The sequence below is a fragment of the Mus caroli genome, chromosome 2 (assembly GCF_900094665.2).
Source record: "Mus caroli chromosome 2, CAROLI_EIJ_v1.1, whole genome shotgun sequence".
NCBI classification, from domain to species: Eukaryota; Metazoa; Chordata; class Mammalia; order Rodentia; family Muridae; genus Mus; species Mus caroli.
Window position 1 is genome coordinate 27,264,528 of NC_034571.1, and position 22,148 is coordinate 27,286,675.

The following is a 22,148-nucleotide window of genomic DNA, read 5'->3' on the forward strand; positions in this document are numbered from 1 at the left end:
TATGAGGTCCATAACTCAGGGCCTGAGGGACATCACACACACACACACACACACACACACACACACACACACACACACAACACACACACCAGGCTGAGTGAGCTCTGAGCACACTTCAAATATCAGGAGTCCCCAAGATCATACCGTCTTGGCTCAGATCTACTGTCTCACTTTAAGAGTAAGGAGACTTCCAGGGTGGCAGCCTAGTCTAGAGTTTTGGAGATCCATCAGTTTGTTAAACAGACAGGCTGGAATCCTCCTAGTGACAAGCTTTCTGGGTGGCAGTGAGCACAGAAGAGATACAAGCAGGGGCTGGGGAGGTGAGTCTCTTCCTGTGAGGGTCTGAGAGGCTTGTTGGAAGAGAGAGACTGTGCCTGAGTAAGGTCTAGCTAACAGAATGAGGCTAGGGAGTAAAGCTTCAACTCCTGGTCCCTGAGACGGCCCTGCCTCTTCCCTAGTTCCACCTACCATTGAGGGTGCTGATGGAGGGCCATACCTGGTGCAGGCTGTGGCTGGGAGACCCGTGGCACTGGAGTGTGTGGCCAGAGGCCATCCACCCCCTACGCTCTCCTGGCAGCATGAAGGGCTGCCAGTGGTGGACAGTAATGGGACATGGCTGGAGGCAGGAGGTACCCTGCAGCTGGAGAACCCAGGAGAGGCATCCGGTGGCCTCTACAGCTGTGTGGCCAGCAGCCCCGCTGGAGAGGCTGTACTGCAGTATTCGGTGGAGATGCAGGGTGAGCCAGCTGTGGGCGGGTCTTCTCCCATGCCCACTTCATGCATAGCCCCAGAGGAGGTGGAGGGTGGCAGGGAAGCCACATGTTCCCTTTTCCTGTATGCCACAGATGAATAGCGAGGCCTGGGTTGGGAACGTGTGGTGGGAGAGGCAAGGTTGAGTTCTGGGGTTCTGATCCTCACTCCAGCCCACGGCTGTAGACCAACTCATCCAGGAAAGGTGGTGCTCTGCTTTCTGTCCAGCATTTCTCAGACCCAAATCTGGGAGTGGGTATGAGTCTTGCTTAGCTGATATTTAGCCCATATGTGGCCCCTGTGACATAAGACAGAGAGAAGACTACAAGACAGACAGAGCTCTGGGCTCCAAGTCTGAGGACAGACATGAAATAAATGGTCCCTGGGGAGGGAGGCCACAGAGGCCCCTCTTACGTCCTTTAGTGGCCCTTTAAGGCCTCCTGGGGTACATCTGAGGGAAGACTAGAAGGCTGTGGGGAGAATGGGGCCCTGGCATCACTCAAGGCTCAGATGAGCTCCAGCCAGCAGCATGTCCTGCCCACAGTGCCCCCACAGCTGCTGGTGGCGGAAGGCATGGGCCAGGTCACTGCCACCGTGGGACAGTCTCTGGATCTTCCCTGCCAGGCATCAGGCTCCCCTGTGCCCACCATCCAGTATGTACAGAATTGCTCAGGGAGGGGACAGGCAGAATGTGGGTTGGGGTGAGGGAAAGTTGAGCTGTCCCTGATTGTGTGATCATGGTCATTAAGCCATGGAAGAGAGGCTTCAAAGTGACCTGACCCACTCTCCATCCACGTCAGATGGTCACAGAATGGTCGCCCAGCAGAGGAGCTGGCTGGGGTGCAGCTGGCCTCACAGGGGACCATACTGCACATCAGCCACGTGGAGCTGAACCACTCAGGCCTCTTTGCCTGCCAGGCCACCAACGAGGCAGGAACAGCTGGGGCTGAGGTGGAGGTCTCTGTGCATGGTAAGCAGGTATCTGTGAATCTGGGGCACTGGGGCAACCTGAAATAATGGGCGTCCATGACAGACCTGGGAATGACATGGGACATGCCTCCTCTGTGTAGACATCTAGTCTGGACTTCCAAAGACACGTGGGTGAGAGAGGCTTGTTATGGATGCTCATCGTACCTCCAATTCATCCCGTTCAGCTACCTGGAGATGTCTTTGCTTCCTGTTTCCACTCAGTCTCATCTAACATCATTCAAATATTTAGTTTTAAATACCCACTGTCCAACTTCTGGGTTTGTCTAGCTCCCCCTTGATTCTTAGGTCTGCCCTTTTTTCCAGGAAGGCTTCTTGTTTCTACCACATGTGTCAACCTCACTGTTGAGGCTCTCAGTGCCTGCCACCCCACTACTCTGGAGTGGTTTGTGTAACTGTCCTCTATGCCAGAAACACGGTGGTCTCCTTTATTTTATCTGGGGCCTGCAGTAGTTCTAGTCCTAGAATAGACACTCTAACACTCTTATGTACACATATGGATAGGTTGATGGGTGAATAGTTGATTGGGTGTATGGGTAGGTAGTTAGGTGGGTACCAAGATGGATGGATGGATGGATGGTTTACTTAGTGAATGCATAGGCTAGGTGGATGAGTGGGTGAGTAGGTAGATGGATGAGTGGACAGGTACACAAATGAATGGATAGATCAATGGATGTGTAGATAGATAGATAGATAGATAGATAGATAGATAGATAGATAGATAGATAGATAGATACATACATACATACATACATACATACATACATACATAGATGCATAGATACATACATGGATAGATGAATAAATAGGTAAGTGGATGGATGTGTGGGTGGATGAATTGACAACTGGATGGATGGATGGATGGATGGATGGATGGATGGATGGATGGATGGATGGATGGATATGTGGGTAGATGAATAGATGAGTGGATGGATGGATGGATGGATGGATGGATGGATGGGTGGATGGATGGATGGATGGATATGTGGGTAGATGAATAGATGGGTGGATGGATGGATGGATGAGTGAATGGGATGGATGGGTGGATGAATGGATAAATGAATAGTTGGGTGGAAGGATAGATGGATGGGTAGATGGATATTCGGGTGAATGCATGAATGAATAGATGGATAAATGGATGCAAGGTTGGATATATTAATGAATATGTGGGTGGATGAATAGATGAGTGAATGAATGGATAAGTGAATAGATGGGTAGATGGATGGTTATGTGAATGGATAGATGGATGAATATGTAGATGGATGTGTGGGTGGATCATTGGATCTGTGGATGTGTGGATTGGGAGAACTTTCAAAGGGAATGCACTGTCCTGTTTTCTCTCAGTCTGGAGCTCCTTCCATTATCCAGGTGTTTGAGGAGCAAGGGTTCTAGAGCCATTCTTTGACCAGGCCTTCAAAGCCATTCCTTCACTTCTAGCCATTTAGGGAATTACTGGATATCTACCACAGCCCCACAGCCTGACTCAGGCTCTCTCAATCTCTCCTGCGCAGAGCTTCCTTCAGTGCACATCATCGGTGGGGAGAACCTCACAGCCCCTTTCCTGCAGCCTGTAACCCTCCAGTGTGTAGGCTTTGGAGTGCCTACCCCAAGCCTTCGCTGGTGGAAAGATGGTGTGGCCGTGGCAACCTCAGGGGGCAACCTTCAGGTACAGTTAGGGAACCAGGACTGGCTGTAGAGGTCCTGGAGACTCTGAGCACAGTCTTTACAGAAAGGTGGGACAACAGAGCCCTCTCAGTGTGCTCACTTTGAATAGGTACTTGGGTGCTATGCCTGGGGAATGGAGGGATCCCTTAGCCTGGTCCAGGCCACGGAAGCTTAGCCCCCAGAGGGAAAAGACAGAGATGATATCATGGAGAAGAGAGCTCATTTGCATGCTTGCACCTGCCTATGGGGGCCATTCCCACGTTCTGTCCTCTCTCCGACTGTGGCCTGGTCCTGGACTTTGTGGCTTCCCCTCATCCCCAGACCCTTCTCTCCCAGATCGAGAAGGCAGACCTGAGAGATGAAGGTGTCTACACGTGTTCAGCCACCAACCTGGCAGGGGAGAGCAAGAAGGATGTAACACTAAAGGTTCTGGGTGAGGACCGCAGCTCAATGGGGTCCAAAGCCTGGGGACACCTCAAGGGTCCTCGGGACCAGAAGTGGAAGTTTTAGATTCACAACTGTGTGCTTAACCTTGTAAAGGGTGGACAATGCTGAGATGAACCATTAGACGAAGCATCCCAGATCCCAATAGAAGACCTGGGGGAGAGGGATCCGGGGATGGGTGGAAGCCACAGAGTCCAGACCCTTGCAAAGGTTTTCATTGGTCACCTTACCCATGTTAATGGCTTCCTCGCTGGCTGGAGTCATGTTTTGGTTCACATGTGTCCCTGACAGTGTGGACAAACCCTGCCTGGTTACTCCAGGGCTACTTGGGATTCCAGCTCCTGCTGTGCCAGCTTGGTCCTCCCTGGGACTAGGGGTTGGGGGCTGGGAGCCCTGTGGAACCTCTGGGAAGATCTTATAGGCCCTGCTCAGATTTGGGGCCTTTCTAAAAGGCAAGCTCCCTGCTCCAAGTACGTGAGCTTTGTCACTGGAACCCTTTAGGAGAAACCAGAAGAGACACAGGGTGTCTGGGATTATAGCTGCCCAGAGCCCACATCCACCAAGAGGGGTCTCTCTTTGTAACCCCCTAGTTCCTCCCAACATTGAACCAGGCCCAGTCAACAAGGCGGTTCTGGAGAATGCCTCTGTGACCTTGGAGTGTCTGGCTTCCGGTGTGCCCCCTCCAGGTAAGCCCCATCTTCTTGGCCGGAAGTCCCCTCTAGCCAGTCCCAATTCCCTGTGGAAAGCGGCTGCAAGCACCCAGAATTTTGTATGCAGCTCAGGAACAAGCCTGTAAGAGTTCTGTTTAGAGGTTCTAGCATCCCTGGCGCTGGTCCAGGCTGTGGTTGGGGTTTAGAATCCCCCCTATCTAGGCTTCTCCAGATCAGTTGAAGGAGAAGGCTGGAGCACTTGGGTGAATCATACAAGTGCCCACATCCAGGCTAGGGTGGGACTTACCCATGTTCCAAGGAGAAGGCTATTTCCTGTCCCCTCATGAACAAAGACAGCCACTCGCTTTGGGTAGGCTGAGCCCAGGAGGCCTGGGGAGGGATGATGGGCCCTGGCTGAAGTTAGGAAGCCCAGGGCACAGTGCTCCATTCTTGCCTCTGAGAATGTTGCCCAGTGTCTTCCTCTACACTCCTGGCGAGGGTGGCTGTAGGGAAAGAGGCTTGGCTGGCTTTGACTAACTATCCCTGGCTGATTAGTCCCCATCTTGGAACTTCCTCTTAGCCCCCGATCTTATCTCCTGTGGTGCTGCTGTCCTGTCCTCTCTCCTTTTCCTGAAAACCCCGATTGTCTCTAACATCGGAAGAAGCCCGTGCTTGCTCTGCGAGCTTCTCGGAATGCCCCACAGCCAACAGTCAATAGCTGATAGGATACTTATGCATGTCTTTTCTCTCCCAGACGTCTCCTGGTTCAAGGGTCGCCAGCCCATCTCTACCCAGAGACGGGTGATAGTGTCAGCTGATGGAAGAGTTCTTCATATTGAGCGAGTCCAGCTTTCCGATGCAGGGAGCTACCGCTGTGTGGCAACCAATGTGGCGGGCAGTGCAGGGCTGAAGTATGGCCTACGGGTCAATGGTGAGTGGCTAAGACGACAGGGCCTTCCCAAAGTGCTTAGTTTCTTCCCATTTGTGTAGCCTTCTGTCCCTTTTCCACTTGCTTTTCAGTTTATCTACCTGTGTGTTCATCTGTCCATTCCCCATCTATACATCTGTCCATCTGCCCACCTACTATTCACACACCTATCTTTACATTCACCCACCACCCATCTATGTATCCATACATTCACCCATATATCTACTTATCTACCATCTACTTTTCCATCTATCCATCTATTTACAGTCTACCCCCACCCACCCATCGATCTACCTGCCCATTCACCCACTGAACATCCATGCACTCAACTATCCATCCATCCATTCATCCATCTATCCATCCATCCATCCATCCATCCATCCATCCATCCATCCATCCATCCATTCATCCATCTACCCGCCCATTCACCACTAGCAAGCCAGTCTTTCAGTCATTCATATAAACACTTATTGCCCATCCATTGAGCCAACTATCCATGTATTCTAAACTTCTGTTCATCCATTTACCTTCTATCAATGTATACAAATATCTGCCTATCCATGACTGATCCACTATCCATCCATCCAATCCTGTGCCCATCCATCTCATCTCTTTTCCCCCATCTAAACTATAGAGACATAGGAAACATGAGAAACTGAATGGAGACTGGGTGTTGGACAACTTTTCCTGACAGCTTGTGAACAAATGCTAATACATCCCACCCAGGGTCCTAGTGGCAAACCAAAGACACCATTCCACCCAATTCCAGCTTGGGGAGCCAATGGGTTTACTGGGCTTCCTTACAGGAATATGGGTGAGGGTTTTCTTCTAGGAGTATGGATGCACCCCAAACAAGAACATTACCAAAAAACTCCATCTCAGCATCTCAAAGGCTGCATGGATAAAGTCTCCTTTGGTCAATCTCTCACCTCCCATAGCACCTCTAGCATCCTCCAGCACTCCCCAATATCATGTGCAGGTGGAGAAGAGGGAGCAGCCCTCCCCACCTTCTCTTTCAGCGACAGAACCCAAGCAGGCTCAATCTTGTGAGGATCTCAAACAATAAGTCTTAGCTGCTCCAATGAGGATGATAATAGTCACGGCATGCGTGGAGGCCAACCTTGCCCCACACTGGGCATGTGTGGAGCATACAAATTAAGGGGCACTGGATGATGGTGGTAGCCATCAGGAGCTGTCAGCTTGGGTCTCATGGGCTGTGAGAGAGGATAGCTTTTGTTCTCCTCTTGGCTACAGTGAGATCTTTTGGCTATGGTTTTCCCAGAATGACAGTGTTACATCTGAGACCCCACAGTGTCCCCATAATAAATCCCCAAGACCTGAGTTCAAGTGTGGGGTCTGCCATGTTCTAGCTGATTAGCCTCGGCCAGGTGACCCTCCTTTCTCAGCCTCAGTCTCTCATTAGTAGAAGCCTCTGGTGTGTGTTGACACAATGCCTACTGCATGGCTGCCAGAGTTGCAATGCCACATTCTGCTTTTGTTTGTGACTTGTGCTCCTGACTAGACCATATCATGTGCAGTGGGGGTCAACTCTGTTCCCTGTTTCCCTGCCACCACTTTTCAGTGCCACCCCGAATTACCCTGCCACCCAGCCTGCCAGGCCCAGTACTGCTTGGCACACCCTTCCGCCTGACCTGTAATGCCACTGGCACCCCCAGCCCCACCCTGATATGGCTGAAGGATGGAAACCCTGTGTCTCCTGAAGGAACCCCTGGCCTCAAGGTCAGTAGCAGTGGGTGGTCTCTGAGCTACCTCCTGGTGTCTCCCATAGGGACTGGTAGCAGAGGTTAGACCCTGGAAGTCTAGGATAAGGGAGAGGCAGGGCGTCCCTACTTACTGAGATATGGTTCATGCCACCAGTGCCAGCCAAATTTGTCCCCTAGAGTGTTTTGTCACCACATTGAAATAAGGGAAAGGGGACTATCTATGATAGTGCATGTCCAAACCCCCAGCACTCAGGAAACTGAGGCAGGAGGATCGCCATGACTTCAAAGTCCAGACTGATCAACATAGTGAGTTCTAGGCCAGTGTGATTGACATAGTGAGACCTGTCTCAACCTTCCCTCAAAAAGAAGTAATGAGAAGGGCTGGTGATGCAGCAGTTGATAGAGCCCTTGCCTGGCATGCATGAAGCCCTGGCTTCCATCCCCATCACTTAGGCATGCCAACGCACCTGGAAAGTACTCAGGAGGCAAAGCTCAAGGTTATTCTCAGCTACATGACAAGTTCGAGATCAGCCTGGACTACATGTGACCTTCTCTCAAAACAATAAAACCAAAAAAGCAAAACAAATTTTTGTTTTGTTTCTGAGCCAGGGTTTCTTTCTCTAACTGGGGCTGTCCTGGAACCCATTATGTAGCATGTAGACCAGGCTGGCTTGAACTCATAGAGATCTGCTGGTCTCTGCTTCCCAAGTGCTGGCATTAAAGGTGACCCATTCCATGTGTAGCAAAAGCAAAACAATTGTAATGTTATCGAGTCCAATATCAAAAAAATGTTCCTTTTGTCATGTGACCAATATTAAAAAGTCACTCATAAGACATTCCATGCGCTTCTCACACCAACTCTGAATTTGTGTTTTATACACATGGCCCACTCAATTTAATATCCTCTTGAGGTCTCCTGGCTTTGCATGGCAAATGGCCACTGTAGTGGGCAGAATGGCTCCAGGTGACTCTTCTAGAAACAGATAAAACTGCCACCAGCCAGCAGGGGTCCTGAGGTCAGGGGTACAGCTTGTGACTCTCCTGCTTTGGGGGACCCCCAGGGGTCTAGAGCAGGATCCAGGCAGGTGTGGTACAAGCGAGGGCTGGCTTGTAAGGGCAGGTACCATCCCTGTAGTAAGAGCTGTGTTTAATGTGGACTTGCCTCTGGGGGTACAGGTCTTCCCCGGAGGACAGGTCCTCACTGTGGTCAGTGCCCGTGCCTCTGATTCGGGCAGCTACTCCTGTGTAGCAGTGAGTGCTGTGGGTGAGGATCGCCGGGATGTCATCCTGCAAGTTCACAGTGAGTCTCTAGCCTGGGACTGGGCAGGGGCAGAGGGAGCATTGCTGTAGGTCAGCCATTCCAAGAAGCTGAACTGGGGCAGCCATGTGCCCAGGGACAGCTAGGGTCCAGATGGAAGAGTTACCACATGACCTTGTGGTTGCCAGTAGACACTGGAGGGCTGTCCTAGGGTATGAGCATCCCTGTGGGTGTGCAGGTGGCAGGCAGGTGGCCACCTATGGCCAGGAGTAGTTCGAGAAGAAGCCACATGGTTGGGGCAGTATGCACACTCAGGAGGGAAACCCAGTGGTTTCTGGTTCCCAAACTGATAGGTGTAGGACTCAGCAGGTAGCCTTGTTACCAAGTCTGCAAAGCAACACTGAGATGGCCAGGCTACAGATGTAACTTTCTTCCCCTGGGGTTTGCTCCTGACTGTGGGAATCGGGCTAAGCCAGCTCCTCTGTGGCCTCTCCTGATGACCCATCGCTTACAGGGGTTCCTTCCGTGTCTGCACCCACAGTGCCCCCCAGCATCCTCGGAGAAGAGCTGAACATGTCCGTCGTCGTAAATGAGTCAGTGACCCTGGAGTGCCAGAGCCATGCAGTGCCACCACCCGTGCTGAGATGGCAGAAGGACGGGAGACCCCTGGAGCCTCACCCTGGGATCCGCCTCTCTGCAGACAAGGCCTTGCTGGAGGTGTGCCACAGTGTGGCTGGCTGCCTCGGGGAGTTGAATGAGCAGGGCAGGGCAGGGCAGGACTTAAGGGCGTCCCAGGTCCCTGTGAGCATTGTTCAGGTCGTGTGACCAGTGATCGCCCACCAGGAGACAGAGCTCTCAGGGTCTCCCTCGGAACCCTGGCATATGCTGGCTGCCCCTCCCTCCCCTGCCCCTGTCTTGTGATTTGACCATTCTCTGAGGCACACCATTCATCTCCTCTCCTTCCCTTCATCCTCCAAAGCCACGGTGCATTCTCATTACTTCCCCCACGCCCCCACCCCATCAGGGTCAGACCCTAGATGGCAGATCCTTTACCCACCATCCTTCACTGTCCAGCTTCTCCTCTGGTTGACTCTAAGGGCGTTCTGGGGGCTATGGGAATGGATGAAGGGCTGGTGTAGGACTGGATCACCATGTGCCCAGCCTCTTAGCAAATCTGAACTATGCATATGATGTGGAGGAGCCAGAACAGCGCCACAGAGAAGCCCTGGCTTCTAGAAATCTCTTGGTGGTGCCCTGGGCAGGGAGATGCTTCACACTCCAGGCAGGGAATGTGCTAATGAGGTCACGGGATATGACGAGGCTGACAAGGTCTGTCTAGGGGTGACACAGCCTTTGCTTTGCTCCTGGCCAGGTGGACCGAGCGGCGGTGTGGGACGCAGGCCACTACACCTGTGAAGCTATTAACCAGGCAGGCCGCTCTGAGAAGCACTTCAACTTGCATGTCTGGGGTGAGGGTCTCCAGGTCCCTGGAAGAAGGGATACCTATCTGAGCCCCAGGCTACAACCCTCCCTACCCCTACCCCACTCCCCAGCACACCCCTCAACTCCTGTCTGCTCTGAACCAGTCCCTCCAGCGTTCCCCTCAAAGGAGCCCTACACTCTCACTGTGACTGAGGGTCAGACTGCCAGACTGTCGTGTGACTGCCAGGGCATTCCCTTCCCCAAGATCTCATGGAGGAAAGATGGTAGGATGGCTACCCCCAATCAGTGCCCCCTCACCCAGCACCCCCTCACCCAGGACCCCCCACCTAGCACCCCCTTACTCACTACCCCCTTACCCAGAACCCCTTACCCAGCACCCCCTCACTCAGCACCCCCTCACCCAGCACCCAGCACCCTCACCTCCCCACCCAGTCCCTTCTCACCCAGTATACCCTCACCCAGCACCTCCTCACTCAGTACCCCCTCACCGAGCACCCCCATCCAATACCCGAGTGCCTCAGTGAATGGGTGGGTTTTAGCCCTTAGTCCCCAGCCAGTTAGAGTGCTGCTTTCCCAGTCTCTCTGCTTTGCCTCACCTGCAGGCCCCGTCTAGCCTGTGACAGTAGGCTGATCTTCAGTCCCCAAATCCCTGTTATTTCTGCTAGGATGCCATTTCCTAAGCCCTGGCTGGGCAGGTGACAAACAGAAAGTTAGGGAGTGAGTCTGGGCCTAGGGAGTAGGTGACAAAGGGAAAGGCACATGTGTCCAGGATTTGGAATTTTAAGTTATGTGGCCGGGATGTTTGACCCAAGATGAGAGATAATGCCGAGCAAAGGGAAACATTCCAGGCAGAGGTCATGGTAGGTGCAAAGGCCCTGAGGCAGAAACAAGGCAGGCATGTTTTGGGGAACAGCAGAGGGGTCAGTAGGACTACAGCAGAGTCAGCCAGAAAAGATGTAGTGGGGAAATGGTCCACAGAGCAATGGAGTATGAGCCTGGGGCCCCTGTGAAGGACTTGGCTTTACCTCCAGTGGGGCAGGGCATGCTCAGAGCTCCAAAGTTGAGAGTATGGCAGCTCAGAGGTTGCCAGGACTCTGGGAAGGCTTCCTGGAGGAGGTGTCATACATGGGGACACCTGGAGGAGGAGCTAGTGGTTGGGAGGACCACTGTTCCTTGGGAAAGGACCTCAAGTCTCTGGACAAGAACCTTTTCTCACTGCCCCAGGTCAGCCCCTGCCTGGGGAGGGGGACGGCCTGGAACAGGTGTTGGCAGTCGGGAGGCTGCTGTACCTGGAACAGGCCCAGTCGGCCCAGGAGGGGACATATACCTGTGAATGCAGCAATGCAGCTGGGACCAGCAGCCAGGAGCAGTCACTGGAGGTTCTGGGTGAGCCCTGCCAGACTGGGGAGGATGGGTGAGTGGGTGGCTCTGAAACCTAGAACACATGGTGGGGGAGGGGGCATAGCAAGGCTGGGCATGTGCCTGCCCTTCCAGTCTAGACTCTGAACTCCCCAGTTGTGCATACAGGAAGGATGTGTGCATACAGGGAAGCAGGCCCTGTGTGGCTCTGAAATGTTTAGAAAAGAGTGTGCAAAAAGCTCCTATAGCGCCCACGTATGGCGACATGAATCCTGCTAAAGGAACAACTGAGGGTGATTCTGTCTGTAGGCCTCAGGCTTCCACATGCTCGCATATCTGCACACACATGTGAATGCACATAAGCAAACATGCTACATGCAACACACATACACATGTGTGTGTGCGCGCAAGGGAAAAAAAGAAAAGAAATTTCTGGCCTTGTAAAAACCATGCTCTCGGGATGAGGCCGCTGCTGGGTTGGTAGAGTGCTTCCCAGGTGTAATCCCAACACCTGGGAAGGGAGGCAGGAGATCAGGAGTTCAAGGTCAGGAGATCAGGAGTTCAAGGCCAGCCTGAGCTGCATGACACAGCAGATGTGCTAAAGAACAAGTCCCACAAAGGCACTAGGCACTGCAGTCCCTACTGGAGAGGCTCAGCAGAAGGAACACACATTCAAAGCAAGCATGGGCAACCCAGAGAAACTGCAGCTCACGAGATTGAAAGTACACAGACCAAGAATGGTAGGCTCTATTCCCCAAGGAGCAGCCCACTCAGATCCCCAGCGTGTCTGAGAGGTCACCGAAGGATGAAGCTGTCACTCTGTCACAGAGATGGAAAAGGCTGAGACAGGGAAAGTGACAATAAGGTCACACAGCGTGTCATGCAAGGAGGAACATCGATCTAAATGGCCGTGTCCAGCGAGGCCTTAGCACCCGTCCTGCCTGGTACTAGCTGGCCCTAACTGCTTTCACTGATGGGTCTCTCTTCACCTCAGTTCCTCCTCAGGTCACTGGCCTCTGGGAGCCCCTCACAACAGTCTCCGTGATCCAGGATGGAAACACCACCCTGGCCTGTAATGCCACAGGGAAGCCCCTCCCAGTGGTGACATGGCAGAGGGATGGTCAGCCTGTCTCGGTGGAACCCGGCTTGCAGCTTCAGAATCAGAACCACAGCCTACATGTGGAACGGGCTCAGGCCTCCCATGCCGGTGGCTACAGCTGTGTGGCTGAGAATACAGCTGGGCGTGCCGAGAGGAGGTTTGCACTGTCTGTGCTGGGTGAGGACCAGTGGCTTGTGGGGAGGACAGAGAGACTGGGGCCAAGCAAGGCCCAGACACAGCTTGATGCAGGCAGCTCATGGGGCTTCTTCAATCTGGGCTTTGATGAGAGCTGCCACTGGGGGCCATGGCCAACAGGGCCCTCAGTATGGCTGTTCTCAAAACACCCATCTCCTTCCTTCCCTCCCACGTTGGCTTTCCCCAACCCTGTCAATCCACAGTCTATGTGGCTAGTGTCATGTTCTTGGGGGACAGTGGGTAGGAAAGCCAGGGAGACCATACACATTGTAGAAGAATCTAGATGCCTGCCTGGGGAGGTGGCCTTGGGGTTGTAGCTGAAAGACTACATAAGAGTTGGAAGGCTTCTTGGGTGTGCTGGAGCCCACTTTCACCCCTACTGTGTACCTGGGTCTATTGCAGGGGGAGGCAGGATATGGTTCTGGAGAAGGCTGGGAAGAGGGTGGGAGCACGGTGGGTTAGGAAGGCTCCTCCCATCAGCCCCCAGTTTTAAGCTTTCTGTGCCTTGCCATTCCACTGGTAGAAGGTAGGAGATAATTCCACAAAGACAGCACTGCTACTTCACTCAGGGGTAAGTGTGGGCTCACCTTTGTCGGCATGCCACCCTGCTTGGCTCCTGCCCTGTAACAGGTACTATTGTCTCTACCTCTTGAATGCTAATGCAATTGAATGTTAATTCAAATGTCTATGAGAGTGTAAGAATAGTGATGGCATGTGTGTGCTCTGGGTCCCAGGTGGATCTTATACAATGTGTGCCAAATGGGTGCATTTGGCTAGGTATAGCTCATTTAGCAGTCTGCCAACAAAGTCCTGGGTACCATGGCCAGAACTGAACAAGCCAGGCCCTGTCACCCTAGCATTCAAGAGGTAGAGATGAGAAGATGAGGAATTCAAGATCATCCTTGGCTACATAGCAAGTTGGAGGCCAGCCCAGGATACATAAGACACTGTCTTGAAAGAAAGGGGAGAGAGGGAGAGAGAGAGAGAGAGAGAGAGAGAGAGAGAGAGAGAGAGAGAGAATCCTCTCTTATATACCTCTGAAAGGATAGAGACTGAGGCCTGAGATGCCCGCCTGATCCCAAAGGCCCACTTATGGCCAAAATTAATGCCCTTGTATCTATCACATCTTTGATGAAAGCAGATGGAACCCTCAGAGTTCTTGACCCCTCCCAGCTCCTGGTCCCTCCCAGTGGGGCTGCGAGTCCCTGGACAGACAGAGCTCAAGTGCCAAGCTCCAGTCTATACTCTGAATACAGTTCTCCCTGTGTCTAGCACCTCCTCATCTTACTGGAGGCTCAGACTCACTGACCAATGTCACTGCTACCTTACACGGCTCCTTGACGCTGCTCTGTGAAGCTGCGGGGGTCCCAGCCCCAACAGTCCAGTGGTTTCGGGAAGGACAGCCAATCAGCCCCAGAGAGGGCACCTATCTCTTGGCAGGTAAGGTACTAAGCCAGATGTGTTTCGGGATCAGTCTGTCAGACGCCTATGACCTCTGACCCTGAGCTGTCAGGCCTCAGTGACCCATTTGTGGGATTACAAAACACATTTCCCACTTTGTAGAAATTGTCTGATCCATTGTATAAACAGGAACACAGAGATGGGAACTAGGCCCTGCAGAAAGGGGACTGAGAATCAATTCATAATGTCTGCCATGATGTGGGACTAACAGTGGTGTGTGTGTGTGTGTGTGTGTGTGTGTGTGTGTTATCTGCCCCACGTGGTCTTACAAGATCTGTGGTTCTCTGGGGAACTGACTCTACTTCAAAGGTCCCTGGAGAAGGCTTTTCTTGTCTGGGCCTCTTGAGACAAAATGAGCATCTGAAATGGACCAGGGCTTTGTAGCTCTCTGTTGTCTCTCAGCCCTAGCCTAGAACCAGCACTTTAGTTCCTTCTTGCCTGAAGACATTGTGCTCTATCCTGGGGTTTTTTGTTCACTGTCTCGGGCACATCTGGTTCCCTACTTGAAGAACTAGGAGGCAGATGCTTGCATATTAGTGTTTGACATCATGGGCAGAGAGAGGCTGCGGAGCCTACACCTTCCCTTCCCTCCCCTCCCCAGGTGGCTGGATGCTGAAGATGACGCAGGCACAGGAGCAGGACAGAGGCCTCTATTCGTGCCTGGCCAGCAATGAGGCTGGGGAGGCACGGAGGAACTTCAGTGTAGAGGTCTTGGGTAGGACGCATCTCTATGTTCTCAGGAGCAAGGGAGCCTTCTCCTTCTGCTGGGGCACTTCTGGGGCAGGCAGAGATTGGAAGGCTCTGATTCCCTCGCTTCATCTTTGTTCTGGGGGCTGCAGAGGTGGCTCAGTCAATAAAGTGCTTGCTGTGCAAGTGTGTGGACCTGCGTTTGGTCCCAGAGCCCAAGGACAAGGAAAACAATATGGGTGTGGTGTCACTCACTCAGAATCCCAATCCTTAGGGGCTGCAAACAGGAAAAGCCCTGAGTTCCCTGGCTGGCCAGCCTAGCCTGCTCAGGAATTCTGGGCCAGAGACCCCGGGGATTCTTTAATTTTGTTTTTATTTTTAAGTGGGTGATCTCTGGAGAATGAAACTTAAGGCTTAACCTTTGGCCTCTATACACATATGCATTCCCATACACGTGTGAACGTATCACACATTCACACAATACACACGAATGACACATATATGCCACACACATCATATACACAATATATACCATAAACACAAACATACAAGGCATACACAATATATTCACCATGCACACATGTACCACACACACACATACATGTCACAAATCACGCATACATATACACAACACATATCATACTATACACACTATACATATATCATACTATACACACTATACACACATATCATATACACATATATACACCATGCACACATGTACTATACATACACACATATACATATACCACAAACCACTCATACATATACCCTACCACGCACACACATAAATACCACAAACCATTCACACATGCACACACACACCACACACACATATACACCACAAACCATTTGCACACACACCATGCACACACATGCACACATACCACACATACACATAAATAAGCATACACATACACACTCACACACACACATACACATCACACACACACACACATACAAACATACCCTCTGTTGTCAATATGTGGTCAAATTTTCCAGAACCAGTAAGAATCAATCCAAAGTTGGGGCAGCAGATAGTCAAAACCACACCCACTTGTCTGTTCAGAGTCTCCCAGCAGCAACAATACACTACACTGACTCTGGGTAGGAGTAAGGGGAGTGGGGACTGAGGCACAGGAAACGTAGCTTCCCACCCTGTGGATGGGCCACCCGGTTGGCAACTGTTTGTCTCCTTTCTCCTCCTAGTTCCTCCCAGCATTGAAAATGAAGACTTGGAGGAAGTGATCAAGGTGCCTGAGGGACAGACTGCCCAGCTAGAGTGCAACGCCACAGGTGAGAGTGATGCAGCACAGCGAGCCTGCCTTAGCCAGTCCCCAACCCTGGGACTACCCACCAAGAATCTACATTTTCGCTGTCTGTGTCAGGCCTCGTTTGTGTTCACGTATTGTTTGCTCTGCTCTTTGCTGACTACAGCAAAGACCTGCCAGAACCTTCCCAGGTACCCACTGCACGAGGACCCCCTTGCCCCACCCCACTGACCACACATAAAACGATAGTAATCTGTGCTGGCTGAGATCCCTGACTCCATGGCTCCCCCACTGCCTGGAAAACTAGGCTCCCTCTGATTCTTGAGAGTTGAAGGGTGGGTGGAAATTTGTGTAGATAAAGAGAAAGACAGTGAATGAATGAATGAATGGGAGAATAGATAGATTCTATTCTATCTATTAGGTGTTTGACTAAAGATGATAGATGATAAATGAATGAGTGAATGATAGATGGGTAGGTGGATGGATGGGTGGGTGGGTGGATAGGTGGATGAATGGATGGATGGATGGATGAATGGGTGGATAGGTGGATGAATGGATAGATGGATGGATGGGTGGATGGATGGATAGATGGATGGGTAATGGATGGGTGGGTGAATGAATGGATGGGTAGATTATGGATGGATGGGTGGGTGGATGGATGGATGGGTGGATGGATGGATGGATGGATGAGGAAATAGAAGAATGGTTTAATAGGTGGAATAATACATGTGTCTTAAGTGGGTAGGAAGATAGATGGACAGATGGATAGAAAGATCCATTCATGAGCATGCAGTAAGGTAAGAAGACAGATAGATGGGTCGAAGGATGGACAGACAAAGGAAGGACAAATGGATCTTGCCTGTCTGTGCCAGACCAGACCAGTTCCCAGTAAGGCAGTGGAGTTCCTGAAGAAAGGCCCAGGCTATCCCTGCTGTATGTCCTAAATGAGGATGCAAACTCCACATCTGTGCTAGCCAGGAGTCTCCTGTGACCCCTGAGCCCACCTAGTCAGAGCCTGCTGAAGGATCTCACTGCTTCCTCTTTGTTTAGGCCACCCACCGCCCAAGGTCACATGGTTCAAAGATGGCCAGTCCCTGACTGTTGAAGACCCTTATGAGATGTCCCCAGATGGGGCCTTCCTGTGGATCCCCCAGGCCAATCTGTCCAATGCTGGCCACTATTCTTGCATTGCTAGTAACGCCGTGGGGGAGAAGACCAAACACACACAGCTCAGTGTCCTGGGTGAGTGGTGGGCCTCTGCCATCCCCCATCCCCACTCCCCCTCCCCCCCACCCCCACTCCCCACTCACACCCTACCCCCCATTCCACATCCCTGTCACCGGATGCTGCAGGAGGGAACCCCAAGTTTCCACAAGCAACCACTATGGAAGGAGCAACCAGATCTCCATAGCAACCCCTGCTGGGGACCATGCTTTCTGCACAGAGGTCTTTCCTGTGACAGTTCATGCCCAAACTGTAACACTACCCCTTGCAGGGGCAGGAAAAGAAAGTTTAGGATCCAAGAAGCAGTTAGACCAAAAGTCCTCCTCCTCCTCCTCCTCCTTCTCCTCCTCCTCAGAACCAAGAAGGTTTTGATTGAATAAGTAGCAAGGCGACATGTTAAATGAATGTTGAGGGACACTGGTCGTTCATCTCGTCCTGTAGCCTGGTGGGGGAGGGCTTGGCTGCCCTGAGCTGCATTTCCCACTCTCCTCACACAACGCAGCACCAAGGAGAAGCCTAGGGTCCTAGCTGTCCTGGTCATTAGAGTGCCCAAGCCCGGGCTGGACCCTGTTTGCCAAGGCCTTCCTGCCTCCCCCTGACAGTGGTTCCCACCATCCTGGGAGTGCCGGAGAAGAATGCCAACGAGGAAGTGACTGTGACCATCAACAATCCTATTTCCTTGATCTGTGAGGCTCTGGCCTTTCCATCCCCCAATATCACCTGGATGAAGGATGGGTCGCCCTTTGAGGCCTCAAAAAACATTCAGCTCCTCCCAGGTGATGCCCCTGGGGTGGGCTTTGAAAGGATAGATGACTCTTCCCAGAGCTGGGTCAATCTGAGCACGTGTCTATGGTGAAAACCTGTTTGGGATAACTCTGTCCATGGATCCCTGAGCAGGTACCCACGGACTACAGATCCTGAACGCCCAGAAGGAAGATGCTGGCCAGTACACCTGTGTAGTCACCAATGAGCTGGGGGAGGCGACAAAGAACTACCATGTGGAAGTGCTCAGTGAGCCCCCACCACCCCGGGGACATTGGCTGGACAGGCAGAAGAGTGCTGCCACACTTGAGACCCTAGGACTCCTTCCTGTGATTGTCTTTCCTGAGAGTCACAGACAGCTGAGGGGAGGGGAATCTCTGCCATTTACCACCCTTGCCTTGGCGGGAAAGGAAGGATAGTGTTAAGACTTTGGACATGTTGCCCCCATGCCTCCCCCAGTTCTGGCTTTCTACTGGTATGGATGTGCAACCTGGGCTCCCTCAATTTGATACCTGGGCCTCCAAAAGACCCTCTAGAGGCCACCACAGAACACCCCCCCCCCAGCCCCCCGCTTCATAACCCCGTCCCTTAGCCCTCTCAGACCCTAAGTAGGTACAGGTGTGTTCCTTTCTAGAATCATATTTACCTGCCCCCTCCTCAGGGAGCTATCCCTAGGGCCAGTGGGTCAGGGTCTCAGGACCCCCCAGGCTCACTCCTCATACATCCTGTGACTTTTCAGTTCCCCCTTCCATCTCCAAAGATGACCCCTTGGGGGAGGTCAGCGTGAAGGAAGTGAAGACCAAGGTCAACAGCTCTCTGACCCTGGAGTGTGAATGCTGGGCCACACCCCCGCCCTCCATCAGCTGGTACAAGGACGGAAGGGTGCGTGCTGGACCCCAGACAATCTAAGACGCTCACTCATCTGTCAGTCTCACTAGCCCTGCTTGGACCTTTCCAGACAGAAGCCCTGAAAGTACCTGGCCCCAGAGCAGGCCCTGCTCACCCTTCAATTTTTAATGATAACAAAACAAACCCTTCCCAACTGTTCAGCTCTTCTGTCCATTCTTTTGCTTCTTTTTTGCTTTTGAGAACATTAGGGCTTGGTTTGATGGAGTCATGAACAATCCCATCACTTTACATTATGGTCTGATTTTTATTTATTAAAATATAGAGTAGGGTGTCTGGTAGGACATACTTGTAATCCCTACACTTAGAAAACTTGATGTAGGAGGGTCAAGAGTTCAAGGTCATCCTTGGCTACCTAGTGAGTTTGAAGTCAGCCTGGGCTACATGAGACCCTGTCTCAAAGCAAATAAATAATTTTGATTTTTCATCTTGTCCCTCTCTATTGTCCCCCAGCCTGTGACCCCCAGCCACCGGCTCAGTGTCCTGGGGGAGGGGCGGCTGCTCCAGATCCAACCCACACAGGTCTCTGACTCTGGCCGATACCTGTGTGTGGCCACCAATGTGGCTGGCGAGGATGACCAGGACTTCAATGTTCTCATCCAAGGTGTGTGTGGTACCTACTGTAGGGTAGGCTGGGTGAAAGCAACCAGTGGTCCAAGACAGGATGCTGCCTCCAAGTAGAAGGGTGTGACACAGGGCAGGGACATTAGCTGGGCACCAAGAGCCCTCTACTCCACATAAGCATTCTCCACGGACCATCTGTCTCAACATCTCAGATGAGGAAGGGTTCTACTTTCTGTGGCTGAGGAATGCGTTTCAGAAGATGGTAGCTCCAGCCTCAAATCAGGATTAAGTGGCCAGAAGGCAGGCAGAGAAGGCAGAGAGAAAGAAAAGCTAGAGAGGGTCCAAGGGGCCTGAGGAGAGGCAGGGAGGGAAGCTGGGAGGCTGCAAGGGAGACTGGGAGGTAGGGAGGCTATAAGAGAGGCTGGAAGGCTGCAAGGGAGGCTGCAAGGAGGCAGGGAGGCTGCAAGGGAGGCAGAGAGGCTGCAAGGGAGGCTGAGAAGCTGGGAGGTAGGGAGGCTGCAAGGGAGGCTAGGAGGCTGGGAGGTAGGGAGGCTGCAAGGGAGGCTAGGAGGCTGGGAGGTAGGGAGGCTGCAAGGGAGGAAAGGAGGCTGGGAGTCAGGGAGGCAGAGAGGCTGGGAGGGACACAGGAAAGGAAGCAGGGAGGCTAGAGGTCAAGCCAAATGAAGGAAGGACAGGTTTTACCACACAGTACTTGGTAGTGACCTGACAAGAATGCACCCTTTCTCCTCTGCCACATGTGGCCCTCAACCACCTCACCCTGTCATCGCTGCTGTCTTAGTGCCTGTTCTATTGCTGTGAAGAGACACCATGACCCCAGCAACTTTTATAAGGACAACATTTAATTGGAGCTGGTTTAAAGGTTCAGAAGTTCAGTCCATTATCATCGTGGCGAGATATGGCCGTGTCCAGGCAGGCGTGGTGCTGGAGATGGAGTGCAGGGTGCTCCTTCTCCAAAGGAGCTTGATCCAAAGGCAGCGGACAGGACTGTGTCCTACATTAGACCTAACTTGAGCTTATATGTGAGACCTCAAAGCCTGCCTGCCCCCAGAGACGCATTTCCTCCAAAAAGGCCACACCTCCTAACAGTGCTAGTCCCTGTGGGCCAAGCATGCAAACACAGGAGTCTATGGGGCCAAGCCTATTCAAACCACCACAGCTGAGCTGTATGACCTGTGGGCCTTGGTTTTGTCCTTTGCAAAATGCAGGTGTTCTAAGCCAGGCCTGGTGGCACATGCCTTTAATCCCAGCACCCCGAGGCAAAGACAGGTGGATCTCCGAGAGTTTGAGGCCGGTTGGGGTTACACAGTGAAACCCTGTCTCAAAGAAAGAAAAAGCGAAAAGTACAGGTGATCTGACTAAAGGGGCCTTGGGGCCCCTTCAGGTCTTAACTACAAAGAGCTTTGTGCCTCTGAGTACAGACGAGCAAATGCAGGCTAGCCCTGGCAACAGCCTAACTCCCTTCCAGAAGCTCTCCGTGTTACAAGGTCATTGTTATCTTATTTCATTTTGTTCTTCTGAGCAAAAGTCTTTGAGCCAAAGTCTTCCTGTAGCCCAGGCTGGCCTGGCATTGTGGTCCTCTTGCCTCAGCCTCTAAGTGCTAGGGTGACAGGTGTGCCCCTGGTCTTCTCTGAGGCCAGTTAGATGTGAGGTCCCCAGAACAAGTGGCTTTTCCTAAAGCTCATGTGGCAGCTTCAAAGGCAGTCCCTAGGGGAATGAAGAGATGTCTTGGCCTGACTACAGGGAGCGGCTTGTGTGGCAGGGTGTGGCTTGTGTGGCAGGGTGTGGCAGTGCCTCCTGGGCTGTTTGGCAGTAGTGGTGAGCACCCTTAACCCTATATTGTATTCCTAATGGCTTGGTCTTCCTCCGTACAGTGCCCCCTATGTTCCAGAAGATGGGCGATGTTGATGCAGGCTTTGAGCCCCTGCCCTATGAGGAGGAGGCCCAGGGCAGGGTGACAGAGTACAGAGAGATTGTGGAGAACAACCCAACTTACCTGTACTGCGATACCAATGCCATCCCACCACCAGAGCTCACGTGGTACAGGGAGGGTCAGCCCCTGTCAGCTGCTGATGGGGTCTCGGTACTGCAAGGTAGGTGGATGCTGCCTGAAAGGTGACCACCCCAGAGCATCCCTGAAACTTGCAAACAGAGGATAACGATTGCATGGGGTTGCTTTCTGTGCCTAGCTTTTAAAATGAGCTTTCCAGCCCAGGCCAGACCCCATGTCTGGACTTCAGGATCTCCATTGACCTCGGATGCTCAGGAAAATGGTGTGATTCTCTAGGGCGGCGGTTCTCAACATGTGGTTCATAGCCCCTTGTGGGTCGCATATCAGATACCCTGCATCTAAGATATTTACATTATGATTCATAACAGTAGCAAAATTACAGTTATGAAGTAGCAACAAAATAACATTTTGCTTAGGGTCACCACAACAGGAGGAACTGTATTAAAGGGTCACAGCATGGGAAAGGTGGAGAACCGCTGCTCTAGGGAGAGGTGGATCTCTTTATGTAAAGATTCTAAGGCAGGACAGCAATGGGGATTAGAGGCTGAGCCCCTAAAGTACCTGCCAGCCAAGCAGGAACTCAAGTTAATCCTCAGACCCATGGAAAAGCCAGGAGTACCAGTGCATGCCATAATCCCAGCACCGCAGAGGCAGAGGCAGAGGCAGAGGCAGAGGCAGAGGCAGAGGCAGAGGCAGAGGCAGAGGCAGAGGCAGAGGCAGAGGCAGAGGCAGAGGCAGAGGC

At 52.2% G+C, this 22,148-nt stretch overlaps 1 protein-coding gene across 3 annotated transcripts in view; it reads left to right on the plus strand.

Moving 5' to 3' along the window:
- The window catches only part of Hmcn2 (hemicentin 2), a 147,109-nt gene that overhangs the window by 73,885 nt on the left and 51,076 nt on the right, over positions 1-22,148 (plus strand). For all 3 annotated transcript variants that reach the window (XM_021181028.2, XM_029474451.1, XM_029474452.1), the window contains exons 32-54: positions 459-737; positions 1,295-1,403; positions 1,551-1,720; positions 3,249-3,403; positions 3,739-3,835; positions 4,437-4,532; positions 5,251-5,427; positions 7,007-7,164; positions 8,325-8,448; positions 8,948-9,123; positions 9,779-9,875; positions 9,993-10,112; positions 11,074-11,235; positions 12,203-12,484; positions 13,775-13,942; positions 14,565-14,678; positions 15,860-15,946; positions 16,972-17,163; positions 17,748-17,921; positions 18,043-18,156; positions 18,647-18,789; positions 19,267-19,417; positions 21,270-21,488. In XM_021181028.2, coding sequence (XP_021036687.1) covers positions 459-737; positions 1,295-1,403; positions 1,551-1,720; positions 3,249-3,403; positions 3,739-3,835; positions 4,437-4,532; positions 5,251-5,427; positions 7,007-7,164; positions 8,325-8,448; positions 8,948-9,123; positions 9,779-9,875; positions 9,993-10,112; positions 11,074-11,235; positions 12,203-12,484; positions 13,775-13,942; positions 14,565-14,678; positions 15,860-15,946; positions 16,972-17,163; positions 17,748-17,921; positions 18,043-18,156; positions 18,647-18,789; positions 19,267-19,417; positions 21,270-21,488 — 3,564 coding nt within the window. The remainder of the gene's footprint in view (positions 1-458; positions 738-1,294; positions 1,404-1,550; positions 1,721-3,248; positions 3,404-3,738; positions 3,836-4,436; positions 4,533-5,250; positions 5,428-7,006; positions 7,165-8,324; positions 8,449-8,947; positions 9,124-9,778; positions 9,876-9,992; positions 10,113-11,073; positions 11,236-12,202; positions 12,485-13,774; positions 13,943-14,564; positions 14,679-15,859; positions 15,947-16,971; positions 17,164-17,747; positions 17,922-18,042; positions 18,157-18,646; positions 18,790-19,266; positions 19,418-21,269; positions 21,489-22,148) is intronic.